The sequence below is a fragment of the Sebastes fasciatus genome, chromosome 17 (genome assembly GCF_043250625.1).
Source record: "Sebastes fasciatus isolate fSebFas1 chromosome 17, fSebFas1.pri, whole genome shotgun sequence".
NCBI lineage: Eukaryota > Metazoa > Chordata > Actinopteri > Perciformes > Sebastidae > Sebastes > Sebastes fasciatus.
Window position 1 is genome coordinate 5,969,173 of NC_133811.1, and position 16,138 is coordinate 5,985,310.

General features: G+C 39.9%; 2 protein-coding genes across 2 annotated transcripts in view; both read left to right on the forward strand.

Annotated features, from left to right (window-relative positions):
• The window catches only part of LOC141755043 (ubiquitin-conjugating enzyme E2 E2-like), a 74,922-nt gene extending 65,775 nt beyond the window's left edge, over positions 1 to 9,147 (forward strand). Inside the window, exons 5-6 of the mRNA XM_074614603.1 lie at positions 1,681 to 1,828; positions 8,409 to 9,147. Of these exons, the coding sequence (XP_074470704.1) occupies positions 1,681 to 1,828; positions 8,409 to 8,506 (246 nt within the window). The 3' untranslated portion in view covers positions 8,507 to 9,147. The remainder of the gene's footprint in view (positions 1 to 1,680; positions 1,829 to 8,408) is intronic.
• Positions 1 to 16,138, forward strand: part of rpl15 (ribosomal protein L15) — a 332,935-nt gene that overhangs the window by 280,139 nt on the left and 36,658 nt on the right. The window lies entirely within an intron of this gene.

The following is a 16,138-nucleotide window of genomic DNA, read 5'->3' on the forward strand; positions in this document are numbered from 1 at the left end:
TTTTTCGACAGACAGGGATGTAAACTGCAACTTGACTTCTTGGCGTGAGGTGGTAATTCTAGTTCTAGTTTGAAGGTTGAGTACCAGCACGGAAGCAAAGCAATGTGCTGCTGTTTTTTATCCACCTAAAAGAAAGACTCACCTACAAAAAAATCAATATCAGTTTAAGTGTATGCAATAATTACAATATTTTTACCACTTTACCTCGCCGTGAGACAGCACTTTCTGACGGGGAACTAAAGCCGTTTATCCATCTGTGCTCTCTTCAAAGCCACCAGACTACATTGAAAAAAACTGTAATTTTACCTTGCAGACCACGGGAGTTGCTGATCTACTACTGCCTCGATCCATTAGTTTGTTTGTGTTGTTGTGTGACTTTGGTGTTTTAAAGGGTTAGTTTGGATTCACCAAAGTCACACAATAACACAAACAAGCTAACCAATCGAGACAGCGTTAGACCAGCAGCCACCTGTGTTCTGTGACGTAAAATTACTATTTCTGTCAAAGAAGTCTGTCAAAGAAGTCTGTCAAACGGCTTCAGTTCCCCATCGGAAAGGGCTGTCTGACGGCAAGGTTAAGCGGTGAAAATATTCTAAATATAGCTTATACTTAAACTGATATAGATTTTATTAGGCGGTTAAAAAACATTTTTCTGCTGCCCCCGTCCACAGCACTGTATTGCTTTGCTCCCGTGTCGGAACTCCTGTCTGTTTCTCCAAACTGGGGGCGTGCCAACTGTCATCTACTGTAGGTAATATACTGACTACTGATTAGTACCTCATACAACCCCACTTCAAAACACCGATCTATCCCTTTAACGGTAAGGCATTGATTCTCGTCTTTTATGCAGGAAAACTGCCAAACATTAGTCGTTTTCAGCTTCCCAAATATGCAGATTCTGTATTTTATATCATTCTAAGTTAAATATCTTTATTGGGGCTCTGGAAAATGTTGATATAGTACTATTTTCCGACAGTTCATGGCTTAACAATTATTTGACTTAATGGTTAAAATAATTATTAATTGATAATGAAAATAATAATTAGCTGCAGCCCCAAACAAATGCTGCTGTAAGGACAAAACATCAAATTATAATGTACTAGAATTAGAAAGTAAAAGTAAGTTGACCGGTTTGGCTGAAATTAGAATGCACTCAATACTACTGCAGAGGCCGCACATCCGTTTGTTTTATTTTGATAATAGAAAATGTTTAGAAATATTATTTTTCAGCTGATCTTTCAAGATCTGTAAATTACTCTGTGATAGACAATCATGACTGTCATAATCTATTAGGCCTAATTTTCCACCAGATTTAACCGCCGCAATATGCAATCAATATTTTTTGTATGAACAATAGAGATCAAAAGTCTTTGCAGAGAGGCTGCAGAATTATTAATTTATTTATTAATATCTGTCTTGCTGCCTTCAATTCCTCCTTTAAACACATTAAATATAATTTTTTTATGCTGATTTAAACACATTTACTACCTGAGGAGTGTTTAATTACATTTGTTTATTTAAAATAAATAGGGCCCTTTTTGCTGTTATAATAATAATCCTATTTTAAGAAGCCCACTATCAATAGTCCACACACAATTATGCAACTTGAAACCAAACCGATAATGTGGTTATCTTGTAGAAACCAGTATTGATCTAACCCTCTTGCCTGTCCGTGTCCAGGTGACGTTCCGTACGAGGATCTACCACTGCAACATCAACAGTCAGGGGGTGATCTGTCTGGACATCCTGAAGGACAACTGGAGTCCTGCCCTCACCATCTCCAAGGTCCTACTGTCCATCTGCTCCCTGCTCACTGACTGCAACCCTGGTGAGAGATACAACACACTCTCACACACACACACACACACACACACACACACACACACACACACACACACGTCTCCTTGTCATATCTCCCTGCAGGTTTAGCTGTGGCAGGTTGACTGACATGTCCATTCTGTGTGGATAATGTACATGGAAGTGTGTCACTTTGAGGCTTGAGTCGTCCTCTTTGTAGCAGCAGTAGTCGGGAGAGGACAGACAGGCGGGTTGCAGTGATGGAAAACACTGCTGGTTTGTGTGACATCGCTCTCTTCATCTATCTATCATCTATTTCTGAAGAGGGTCTGAAATGTTCTGTAATGGCTTTATTCAAACATGAATCATTACAAATCAATTACAGTTATGTTAAGAAGGTGGAACATTTAAATCTATGCGCATTAACCTTGTGCTTATGTTGCCTTTTAATGTGACGACTACATCGGCTGGGTCAAAATATTGGCCCGTGTTAGCTTACAGCGCATATATTAAGGCTGCAACTTTCATTGTTTCATTAATCTTTTGAGTATTTTCTCGATTAATTGATTAGTTGTTTGGTTTATAAAATGTGAAAAATGTCAATCAGTGTTTCCTAAAGCCCAAGACAACGTCCTCAAATGTCTTGTTTTGTCCACAACTCAAAGATATTCAGTTTACTGTCATAGAGGAGGAAAGAAACCAGAAAATCTGGAATCAGAGAATTTTAAAGTTTTTCTTAAAAAGAAAAACTCAAACCGATTAATTGATTATCAAAAATTGTTGACAACTAATCGATTAATCTTTTCATTATTGCAGTACTAATTACAAATGAATTACAGTGATCTCAAAAAGGCAGACCATTTAAATCTTTACGCATTAACCTTGTGCTTCTGTAGCCTTTAATGTGACGACTAAACAAAAAAGAAAGAATACTTAATAGTAACTACATTAACTAATATTTTTAAACTCAGATATCGGCAGGGTTCAACATAAACCACGGCCCGATGGCCCGTGGCCGCAATTCTATCAGATGACGCATTGTATGATCTAGTTTGTTTGAAGCAGACTGAGGCCTTAACTTGAACAAGGTCCTCTAGTTGATCTGGGTGGAACTCCATGAATTAAGCCCCCAATGAGAGACATGCTCTCAATTTGCTGTTGATTACTACCAAAGCTCCAGAGCCCAGAAAAAAATGGTATTCATGTCAGCCCTAGTCTAAAGAGCAAAAGTATCTCCGAGAGCTCTGGGACTACTTTTTGGTCAAATCCTGATTTATTTCTCACCTCTGCACACTTGGCACTACACACTGCGCAAAGTGGACGTCGTTTTTTTGAAATTGTTGGACATAGCCATGCCTGATTCTCCCATTGGAAATAGATTTTCCAGTCCACTTTGTTTGAAGCGTACTGAGGCCTTTTTAAAGCAACTCTTTTCTCCAATAACCATTACTACCTCAGTGTGAAGGTATAGCAGAAAAACGATTATAACATTTTCACAGCGTTTGCATTCATACAATATTGTCTGGTAAACAGTGAGCCTGGGTGTATTCATCCTCCCTTCACTGCAGTTTAATCAATATTCAACCAGGACTGGCTGGCTAAACACAGCCCTGTAAACAGCCGACAACCGTTCGGAGGAGAAGACGTCAACATTTTTAAAGCTAATTAGATCCATTATGGTCCGGTTTACCAGCAGAGCAAAGACCACCGCTCGCTGGAGGAAACGGGGATTCAATCTGTCTTTTTATGGACCAGTCGTTTCCCAGTTTGACCGGTCCTCAGCTGCCATTTACGATTTAATGTGTGTTGGTATGAAGGATTAAATTGAGCAAGCAGAGGTGGTAAAAAGCAGCTCCAATATCACAGCGATGAGGTTCAGAGTGAAAGAAGTGGGAGAAAGGTACATGTAGGAAGAAGGGGAGTGAAGAATGACAGGTTATTTCACATGTGAATAGTGGGGAATGAGATGGCAACAGAAAAGAAAGAGCGAGGGAGGGAGGGGGAGGGGGGGTGGGCTGATGGTGCTGATTGTGAGGACCTCTGATGATAGCTTGTGTCCTCTCGACGGGGATTGCTCTTTGATAACGTAGCAGCGGAGATTCTCCAACCGTGGGCGAAAATGAGAATAGCTTTTCCTCTCCTCCTCCTCCACGTTTTTCAGATGTTGGCGAGATGAAATGAGCCGATTCCTTTAAAGTATGATACAAAAGAGACTTGATCGACACCCCGTCGTCCCCGCCAAAAAAAAAAAAAAAACGTCACCCCTCCTCCTCCCTGTTACCCACGCACTTTCTATCCCTCTTTCTGCCTCTTGCCTCATCAAAATCAGTCCGCTCACTACACTTCTCACCACTTGCTTAAGTTTTTCAAACCCCAGCCTCAAGTGCTGAATGTGGATCTGAAATAGCCTAAAAATATCTCATCCCTCCCTCTCCGCCGCCTCCCGTCTGAAGATTTTCTTTCCCGTGGAAGGCGGAGATCATTGGCATGTAGCTCATTAAAGCGGGGGAAGAGGATGGAATGACAGTTAATCAACCCTCCCGGGGCTGCCGGCCCCGCCGTCACGCCACATTTAACCCTCTATCAGCTCCCACAAGCAGATCTCTACCTGGGGCATCCTGGTGGCTTGTGTGGGGGCTAAGCCACATGCCATGTCAGAGCGTATCTATGGGGCTCAAATCCAGCCCAGGGGGCCTCTGTCCGATGTCTCCGCGTCTTTTTCCTGTCGCAACCTCTTTGTAACTTCCAAAAAGTAATCTTGAATTTGTGTAACAAAGCCAGAGGGATTCTTCCTCAGCGATTTCTGCTGCCGCTGCTGTCTGTGCTCGATCGTATATCAGGCTGATATAATGCTGATATTCGGCCAGTCTTTTATAATGAAGGTGTCTGCTTCTTCCCCTCAGGTGTCAGTCTGTCAAACCTGTAATAATACTTGCCTCACTCGGCCTTAAAGGAAGGCTTTACTATCTGGATTGATATCAGAATATGTGAGATTAAAAAAATAACTGTTTATATTATCAGCTAGTGCAGCTCCAGTGTGCCTCCTGTTCAACAACTGAAGTGACTGAAAACATGTACTTAGGTGTTACAAAAAGACCATAAAATTACTCCGAACATCTCACACAGCGTAGTCATCATCTGGAAGCCACCTGGAAGAGGTTCCTTGCTGCTTTTGTACAGTCTTTAGCCAGGTTTCCACCTCACTTTTAGTCCCCAGGAACTACTTTTCAAGGAACTAAAAGGTCCCCTTCACCACACTGTTGTCTGCGTTTCCACTGCGGTCTAAAGACCTTTGTAGATTAGGCAAATTAGTCCGCTGACGTATGAAAAAGCAAAATGACCTGAGACAGTGGTAAACACACTCTAAATAAAGGTTTCGTCTCACTGCAACGACATTTACTACTGCATATATTTACTGATGCACGTTGGATATGATGAATGAAATGAAGCTAAGAGCGTCTGTCTCCACAGTGAATCATCCGTTGAGTGTCTTGAGGGTTATTTATTTGTGCTTTAGAACGTAAACCGCTGTTAAACAATCAGAAAATAACTTTTCTTTCTCTCATTCACGGCACTGCCGCGCCATCTCCCTCTTCTACCGCTCGCCCTCACGATCTCTCTCTCTCTTTTTCTCTTTGTCTATTTTCTTTTAATGAGTCGGGAAATCGACCTTAGAGCCTGATTTTACTTTCAATTTTATCAAACAAAGAGAAATGCTCTCCACCTCGTCCTGAAACGGTCCTAAATCGATAGACCAATCAGCGACGGTCATCCCTGCAAACTCCACCCCGTAAGTTCCTCTACTTTCAGAAAGTACTACCCCCCCAACCAGGGCCCCCTTTTTTGGGTGGGTAAAATGTGACTCATGTGAATAATAGACTGGAAGAGACGAGCGCTGGTCTGCCTCGCGGCACAGAAGCGGCTTCTCTGCTCTACTGTATTCTGTCGGTACAACTGTATTCTATTTATAGGCAATAGTAACATATATACTGTATCTATAGGCTACATATTTACAGGCTCAAACGAGGCACGACAAGCGCATTATTATCATACTGTCAGAGACGTGTCTGTGTTTTTGTCCCGGTGCTTTACACGGAGCTGACACCTGACCTTGCCTGTCTTTACCCCACCACCACCAACAATCCACCAAGTACTTGTGTTTGAATATACCGGCGCCTTGAGCTCATACACTGAGCAGAGCGCAGGTGCTGCTTCAGGAGCACCTGATCTAAAAAAAAAAAAAGGCCAACCTTACTTTTTGGCCTTCAAAACACAAATTGGTCAAACGAGGAAAGAATAGCATAAAGCCAGTCATTGACGTGATGATTCAGGACATCTTTCACGAGCTTTCACCAACCAGCAATCCCGACAGGATTTCTGTCTTCGGACTCACGCTGTCACTTAAGAAGTCAGATGCTCCCAGCTTCCAGCTACAATGCCGTGATATGTAAGGATCCATTCATCCAGAAATATGGGTATAAGCCTGTAAAAACCCCCCCATCATTGAAACCCTAGCGGGGATTAGTGCTGAGGGGTGTTTGTGCTGCTTGCTCAGCCAAGCTCATCACACTGCTCCGTCAGCAGGCCGAGCCCTGCAGGAGACGGTCTGAAAGCCAGGCGGAGTGCATGTGAGGCTCCAGGAATGTGTTTCCCTCTCTTGTCACCTCGCTGAGAAATTGACCGGCGGCACAACGAATTGAGCAGCAAGCGCGATCAATACGAGAGCAGTGGGAATTCATATCGGTGGCTGTTGACTGACCGGACGTGTGCGGTGTATCAACAGACGGCGGCTGCTCGGAGCCCACCATGATCACCTCTGATTTACAACGGCATGCACATTTTACTGCGCTGTCGATAAAAGGTGTCGGCCGCGCCGGTACGTCACACGATACGGACTTCTCTTCAGACCACGGGAGCGATAGGGGCTCCGTTCGTTTGACTTACGGCTCTTCAGTGGGTTTTCACTGGTTGTAATAAAAGTCCCATGCATGCTGATGAGCCGAGGTGGTCGGCTGCAGGTTTCACCAGACGCAGACCTGCGTCAGGTAATTGGATGTCAAACAGCAGCGTGTGGCTGTTTGTGTAACCATGCCGTATGTCCTAATAAATAAAATATCACTCACACAGATGTGGATTTTCTGATGGTGTCATCTCCCCTCAGGAAATCTGTTAGTGAAGGTGTGAGAGGTTTACATGACAACGTTCAGTATCTCTACAACTATCAGCTGGGTTTCCAGCAGATTTCCTGTAGATATTCTTGGTCCCCAGTGGATGAATTCTAATGCTTTTTGGTGAACCTCTTGACCTTTCTTCCGGTGCCACCATCACAATTTGTACTACAAGATATATTAAAATCTAACAGGGAGATTGTCATGATGTTTTCTCAGCACATTGGGGCACACCCACATTTTTGGTGTAATAATAATTATTAAAGACTCAAACTCAAAAAAACTCAAGTGTAGGATAGTGTCCATAATTATATATATATATATATATATATATATATATATATATATATATATATATATATATATACATACCGATGTTATAATAGTTTTGAATTTTCAATTAGTTTTTCTTTTAGTTTTTCTTTTCGATTTCATTTTAGTTTAGTTTTTGTTAGTTTTAAGAGCATGTTTGCTAGTTTTAGTTTAGTTTCAGTTTTTATATATTTAGTTTTAGTTGTTTTTTTTATTAGGGCCAGGTATAATATCTCAGAAGTATGTAGCTATATGCATAAAAAATTTACCTAAAATTAGAGATGTTCCAATACCATTTTTTCCATTTTATCAGCTGTTTACTACTGACCATGTATGGATGTGATGTGTTTGCTATCTTTGCTGTACGGCCTGGCTCAGGTTAAACCCTTTGTAAAACATGAAAAAATATGTTTTTGATATACGGTTAAACAAGTTGATTTTTTTCTGGGTTAATAGATTATGGTATCGCATCGGTGCATAGACTGGCCGACTCGCCGATACCCGATCCCGAATTTTGGCGGTATCGGACTCATTTCCAATACTGGTATCGATATCGGAACAACTCTACCTAAAATACATGGTTGGAGATCTGTGTTGGAATGTTTAATGTTTAATCTTTGCGCTACTTTAGTGAAGCAATTGCGGCTTAGCGTTGTCTCCTGGAATGTCAAGTCTGTTCAATTTCATGCAGCTGAACAATCTGAATTCCTATCTTTATTGCTTTTGTTTGTTTGTTTTAACTCTGGACTCTTTATTTTTGGTGAATATTATTGGGACCTGCTTTTGGTTATCCTGCACTCCTCCACTTTGTTGGAACCAATCCAATAGAATCCAATCAAGTTGCAGAAGAAAACCATGAAGAACTAACGTTATGTTACCGAGCATCAGTTGGCGCCAGTTACTCTGTTGTTAAAATTGTATTACATTTAGTGAAGAGCACATTATGACTTGTTTAGGACTCAAAACTCCAAGTTTAGGGTTTGGGACTTGAATTGCAAAAACTTGTGATTTACTTGTGAATTGCGAAACAATGACTTGGTCCCACCTCTGCTATTAAATAAAGGTAAATACTCAATAAATACTTTGTTTGTTGTATTAAGTCTCACCCAGTTCATTCCTCTTGTGTTACAGCCGACCCTCTGGTTGGAAGCATCGCCACACAGTACCTGACCAACAGAGCTGAGCACGACAGGATAGCCAAACAGTGGACCAAACGCTACGCCACATAGACCAGCACCACCCCTCCAGGATCCCACCACCCTACCCAACACACACACACACCCACACACACACACACACACACACACACCTCCCCTCCTCTGAAATCTATGGAAGCACACCCGCTCCCTGTCATCCACCCGCCCCCCCCCCAACCCAGAGAAATGAACTGTTATTTGTTCCATGCTGACTTGAAAAGCTTCTTTTTTATACAAAGAGTCTATTGGGATTGTATTTTCCAATACACTGAATGTTGATATGGTCATGAAAAGCTTTAATACTGTTATTGTTCTTGTCGTCGTCGTTCTCCTCGTTATTGCATTGTTTATAACATTGTCGCCACCCTCGTCAATCTTCTTATCTAAAAGCGTGCGTGTACTATTCCCGTTTCATGTGATGGTTTCATGTAAAATGCTCATACTGAGTGAGTGCATTCAGTTAGTTTTTTCTTCCAGTGGTTTTACAGCTCATGGTCAATATTAGTGCATGGCATCAGGATACGTGTGTTCATGCAGTGTAGTGTATTATTTCTGTTCTGGCATGGAGTGAGCCCATCACCATGTATGACGATAGTGGTAGTTTGCTGTACATTTAATGCCTTGTGAGAATACATACTCATTGAATACTCAATTAAACACTGGCTGTAATGTGACAGACTCCGTCTCAGTGTCTTGCTTTAATATGACTGTGTGTGTGATTGCAGTGTGTAGCTGCAGACTCATCTCTCTGACCACTTCCTGTTAGTTATCACGGGCTCACCACCACAGACAGGAGTGATTCTCACTTCATCTTTTTTCATATTCATATTTTGGTAACTTGAATGAGTGCAGGTTAGACATACAGTATGAATATCTTATATACATTTTATGGGTTCTTCCACGACCGATGCTACACCCTACCTCCAAGTTTCATGAAAATCGGGCCGGTAGTTTTTCCGTATTCCTGCTGACAAACAGACAAACAAACCTAACCACCTTGGCGGAGCTACCTAACACTGATTTTAAAGGATTTTAAAACTAACCATCGTTACAAAAAATGTAACAGCAGATTTATGTGGTTCAAATTACAAAGTAAGTAGTGAATAAATAAATGACTTGAAAAATAATTAAATGTATAATATTAATAATAAATGTAGGCAATAATTAATTGATAAAATGTGATGTATCTGTTTTAATTTGCTTCTTTATTAATTTAATTTCCCTTTTTATTTATTTATTCGTAACTTATAACTTGTAAATGTATTTATTTTAAAATGTATTCATTATTAAACTGTATGTATATATTTATTTATTTTATTAACTTTTAAATGTATTTATTTATTTTTGCATTTATTTTCAATTTATTCTTAAATGTATTTATTCATTATTAAATTGTATTTATTTAATTATTTCTGCAGGGATTTCCCTTTGTATTCCCCCCCCCATTTACTTCACCAAACTTATTTATATTTTGTGTTATTTTCTTTTTAGATTTCTTTATGCATTTCTGCCTTATTATTCAAATGAGGGGGCCGTCTGTCTTCTGCACATGCAGATATAGTCGCTCCAACTGAAACTGTAAATAGAATAGTATTAAGACTTCACATCCTACATGAGAGATAAACCTGGCTTTAATTAATTAGATAATCATCAGAACCAATATGTTTAATGTAAAGTCAAACCATACTTAACCCCTTATCTGCATTTTTATTATATTCTTCTCTGATTTTACATCATCCTCATGCTCTCACAATGTGTTTATAATGGATTTATAATGCCCTGAGAGGACAACTAGTCCTGATTGGTAGCTCTTAACTTCAGTTCAAACATAACATTTTCCTCAGTCTGCAGCCATGAGCTAAATCACTGTAAGGCGCTGCATTTCAAACACCACTTAATTGCCACCCTGTAAAGCAGCATAGACATGAGGTAATGTGTTGCAGGTTTTCATGAAAGCTCTGTGGAAGTTAAGCAGCACCTGGACTATTAGCTGTTAGGAGTGTGAACTCCTACTGTGGAATAGCCGTTTAGTTCTTCCTGAGGAGACTCAGATCCATCGGTGTGTTCAACAGACTCCTGCAGATCTTCTACCAGTCTGTAGTAGCTGCTGCTCTGTTCATCGCTGTTCTTCACTGCAGGTAGTGTCATCAAGGCTGGTGGAGGCCAGCAGAGTCTTGTTGAGTCAACTTCCTGGTTAGGAAGGTGAGCTCCATGGTCGGGCTGGAACTGGACAGTCTGGAGTCACTGGTGGTGGAGGAGGAGGAGGAGGAGGAGGATGAAGTCAAAGCCATCTTGGATAACCGCTCTCATCCTCTCTACGACGAGCTGTGGCAGATGGGAGCTCATTATTTAGTCACCGGATCATCTCACCTAGCTCCAACACTGAGAGCTTCAGATGCTCCTTTGTGCCCGCTGCCATCACACTATACAACAGCTAATTTATTTATCTAATTGGATATTTTTTTTTCTTTTTCTTTCAAAATAGTTTTTATTTGTGGAAAACATAAGCAAACAATAAACACACTACCGGGTTTACAGGTCAACAGTTTTCATATTTTCATTTTCCCATCCTTCTACCCCGCCAAACCCCCGACCAACAACGCGCATTACAGAAGAAAAAATATATACATATATATACATACATATATATATAAATTTGATTAAAATTATATAAAATAAAAATATTTAAAAATATATTTATATATAAGAAAATATGTTAATAACTAAATAAATTAAAGTAAAAAAAAAAAAGGAAACCTCTGCTTCAACTGGTTTATATTTGGCCATTGGGTTAATGATTGTAATGATTGTATTGATTGGGGGCTACATTTGATATATCTTTATACATTATAGTATTATTATTATATATTGTATTATTATGTTAGTATATTATATTATATACTGCTTCACTATACTATATCACGTTATACTATATTATATATTATATTATCATTATTACTATTATATTGCACATTATACTGTATCTTATGCCTCATACTATACTTTACTGTACTATATCATACCATTTTAATATGTTATAATGTATTATAACACCATATACTAGAGTATATTTCCATTAAGTATCATTACTTAATCACAGGACATACTGTATTATTCTAGTGTACACTGTTTACCTATCTATTAATGTTATCTTATCTTGTCTTATCTTATCTTGTCGTGTCGTGTCGTGTCGTGTCGTGTCGTGTCGCGTCGCGTCGCGTCGTGTCGTAGTTTCATGCTGTAAATGGACAGTGTAATGAAACCTGTAATGAAGTAAAAATCCTCCCTATACTGTCAAATATCACCAGTCTGAACCATTCAGTGGATTTATTTGGTAATCGATAATTCTCTGACATACTTCATTTTCTAGAGCCCCTGAAGTCTTAAAAGAAGATTTTTATCAAAGATGGATCTTGTGAGCACAAAGAATAATTATCTTACGCAAACAAGATGTCAGATAATGACTTGTGCACACAAGTTTGCACAAGTCATTATCCTGCACACTTGTGCAAACGAGTCATTATCTTCAACAAACAAGATGTTAATATCTTGTGAGCACAAGTTCGTGCAAAAGATTTTCTTACATAAACAAGATGTTAGATAATACGTTTTGTGGGTGCTGGATATGGATCTGTGTGCCCACTTTGCGTGTAAAATTATATTTTATGGGACTTACCATTTCTTCTACTTTAATCAGTGATTCCTACATTCTTACCTTTGACAGCCCAAAGAGAAGGAGAATGAACGTGCTCCAATAACTACCTGGTTTTAACTGCTAGGTGTATAGTGAGGTGTGTCTGTGATTGCAGCCTTCATCATGTGTTGAAAACAGAAAACCCTCGTTGACGTCCGTCTTTCTTCACAGCCTCGTTTCTGAGCCGGAGACGACGCTTCTCTGTGGTTTTAGTCTCTGACTGCGTTGCAAAACCAGCAAAGTGGAGCAACAGTGGCAGAGTTAATTATTGTTGACACATCGGGGGGGAGGGAGAGTCCTCGTCCTCATCCTCCCGCCTCCCTTCCTCCTTCACACACTGTGGGAGGAAGAGTCTGACAGAAAAGGAGAAGTCACTCATGCATGGATAATAGTGTAACAATGAGACGATCAATAGGAGTGTCTGTATAATAATGTACATATATTATGCAGGTATAATGTGTTGGAGTGGAGACAGACTATTTGCAATTATAGGACAGACGTGCTCTCATTACTGCTAACAACACTGGCTGGTGACTCTTTTTTTTGGTGCTCTCATGTTTTTTTTATATTTAGTTTTACATATAAGTTTTCATGTCACAGACCCCCACAGTAATGACAACACACACACGTTTGGCCTCAGGGCCGTGCAGGATCTAACCGGTACTGAGGCCATGAGCCACAAGTACCCCCGACATAAACTGCATAACATTCTGACTGGACACAAAAAGAAAAGTCTCCAATTTCTTTAGGAAATTATGTGAAATTTGAAATTCTGTCTTTGACTCACTCTCACAACTGTTCCTCACATAAAGCGAGGGAGCGAACTCTGGCGAATGGAGCGTGAAAATTGTCCAGATACACTACGAGCGATGTCACTCTCTATTACATAGAGAAAGTGATTTGGATTAACGGTCAGCTACGGTCTACTGCCATTTTGACCAATGAAAATAGGTCGGAGGTGACCAAAAGTTAGCGTAAATAGAGCCAGGGCGAGCGTTTTTTTCAGACAAGCGACACACTTTGTCTGTTTGCTGACGCACGGAGCAGGTTAGGACATCTTCATTGGGAAAAACTCTGTTCGTTCGCATCCCATCCAGTTAGGGAGAGGTGTTAGCCATCACATCTGCTAACATCCACCACTCACCCTTAAAGGGACTGTTTGTAAGAATCAGAAATTGCTTGTTAACAGCGAATCCTGTGGCCCTTAAGTCAACGAAAGTCAGTGTCCTGTTGCTCGCGCTTGTGCTCGCTCTACATAGACATGAACGAGCATCGCTCAACACAGTGAGGCGACACACGTCAGCTAAAATCACAATATCACTCTATATTTCAGCTGCTTGGCAGTAATGTTAGCTGACCAGACGAAGGTCTCTCCATAAATCAATGCTGATCCTAGTGTTGGCTTTTCCTGCTTCAGCCTCCCGACCGCGGCCGGAGGGAACAGGGGAGATACCGGAGTTTTGGTCGGAGACGATAACGTTTCTCTCTGCGGAGCCCCGTCACTTCACAAGACACGGGAAACCTCTGTTGGTCTGGAGGAGCTGCAGCAGTTATTTGTGCACAAACGTCCACTAGATATTCTCAGAGCTAAACTAACTCTTCTGCAGTGTGGAGTGTGCACACATGCACGTGAGAGTGGAGCGAAAGAGTGAGAACGAGCTCGGTGTGTGGGTGAAGGCAGGCAGAGGAGCAGAGGAGCAGAGTACAGCAGAGCCTCCGGCCCTGGAGACCAAAGCTACGGTCTCCCCCGCGTCCTCTGACCGCGGCCAACACTGTTTTAACAGACGGGTTTTGGTGCTTCCGTGTAGTTTGTGTTGGAGTCTGAGTCTGAACAGCGTAGCCACACGCGAGCGCGCATGGGACACCGACCCGCAGTGATTTATACGTGTAAGAAGTTACAAACACTCCCTGACAAACCAAGCCGGCCTAGTTTTTGCGGTCGCGCACTGTATATTCAGCATGTGGCTGAGAGAAATCCCTCTGATTTGCTGGACAACAGGGAATCTTTAATCCTGTTTTTGGCTTACAAGTAGTCAAATTTAAATGGAGTATGAAAATAGGGAAATCAGCTTATAAAATATCCCACATAAAAAGTATGAAGAGTACAGAAACTTCCCTCTGGAGAAGCTTAACTCCAAATAAGCTGTGACAACTTTATAATACCACTTTGTTTAACGTTTATTTAACCTACAGCACATGATTTCAGGCCACTATATCAGGCGGCAGCCTATAATGGCCTTTTAAAACTATCACTCAACTCTTGGGTGCCCTGTTTTAGTGTTGGGTAGTTACTCAGGCTTAATGGCTAACAGTAGCCGGATTTTATTACTTCCAAGTAATGAGTAGGCTTAGTAATAAATTACACAAAGTTGAGCATAGTTTTTGTTGTCACATCACACCCTAAGTATCTTCACCGTCCCACTGGATTAAATGTTCTTATTTACTTTGAGCAAAATGATGAAACATTGCAGTCCCTGTTAGAGAAGCTCACCATCAACACCTGCTGTTGTGAGTTTAATAGGCAGAGTGTTAAAAGGTATATTCATTCTGGAGAAAGATCCGGATGAATTAATGTCTTTCTTTTCTAATAATGATCTTAAAACAACTGTTGCTGCCATGTTTCCATTAAATATAATGTAGCTCTTTATTTTAATCCCCTATTACAGCCTCTATCTCTTTGACATTGTGTGTACAATAAAGATGATGAATGGAGATGACAATGTCAGGACGTCTGTCTGCTGCTGGACCAACACTTCCGGCGAGAAGAGGCACGCGTCCAGCGGCAGCGTCAAGTTCACGTCAATGCTTCACGAGAATCCCGGAAGAGGGACGATTGAACTCTGCAAAATAAAAGCACCAAACCCCCAACTCAAGCTATTGACAACTATCACATTACTGACATGGATGGACATTGTATTGGACATGGGATTTTTCAAGCGAAATGGCAAATATTAGACCGAATATATATAATAATAATTTTTAGATTTTTTTATTTAAAGTAATTCAAAATTCAAGCAATATAGTATTTAGTATGTTATTGTTATTCTGTGCTCATATTTTATATTTTCTAAGTTAGTTGTAATAGTCTGGTATATTTATAATGTATTTTAATATATTATTTATACTGTGTATATTATAGATATTTATCTGTAGTGTTGATATGTATATTTATTTTGTATATTTACATGTACATTGCCTGGATAACCTGCTGCTGTAACACAAGAATTTCCCAATTAGGGATCAATAAAGTACATCTATATATCTATCTATCTTTCTATCTATCTATCTATATATCTATCTATCTTTCTATCTATCTATCTATCTATCTATCTATCTATCTATCTATCTATCTGTCTGTCTGTCTATCTATATCTTAATGTATGCCACATGTCTATCACTGATAATAGTTAATGATAATAATGCAAATATTTAATAACAATAAAAAAAATAAGAACAAACCCATCGACCCTATCAGTTTTCATTTAAAAGTCAAGACCGATCCTACAGATTGTTTGTGATATTTTGTGTCTAAATACACTTTGTAGTTAGCATTGTTGAATGTAGTATTTAGTACCTTTAAGTGGTGGAAAGCAAATAAGTACATTTACTTAGGCCTGAGTGCTATACATAAGTACAATTTCAAGGTACTTTACTTGAACGTTTCCATTTTCTGCTACTTTATACTTCTACTTAACTACATGTCAGAGGCAAATATTGTACTTTTTATTCCACTACATTTGTTTTAAAAGATCTGAGTATTTCTGGTTCATTTTATTCTTGTTTTTCGTTAATTTTGAGTAGATAGATAGATAGATAGATAGATAGATAGATAGATAGATAGATAGTAACTTTATTGATCCCGAGGGAAATTCAAGTTTCCAGCATCACAGTTCCATAGTGCAAAACATGTTAGTAAAAAGGCAGTAAAAAGGTTAGTAGTGCAAAGTACAAAAAAAATATACCAGATATAA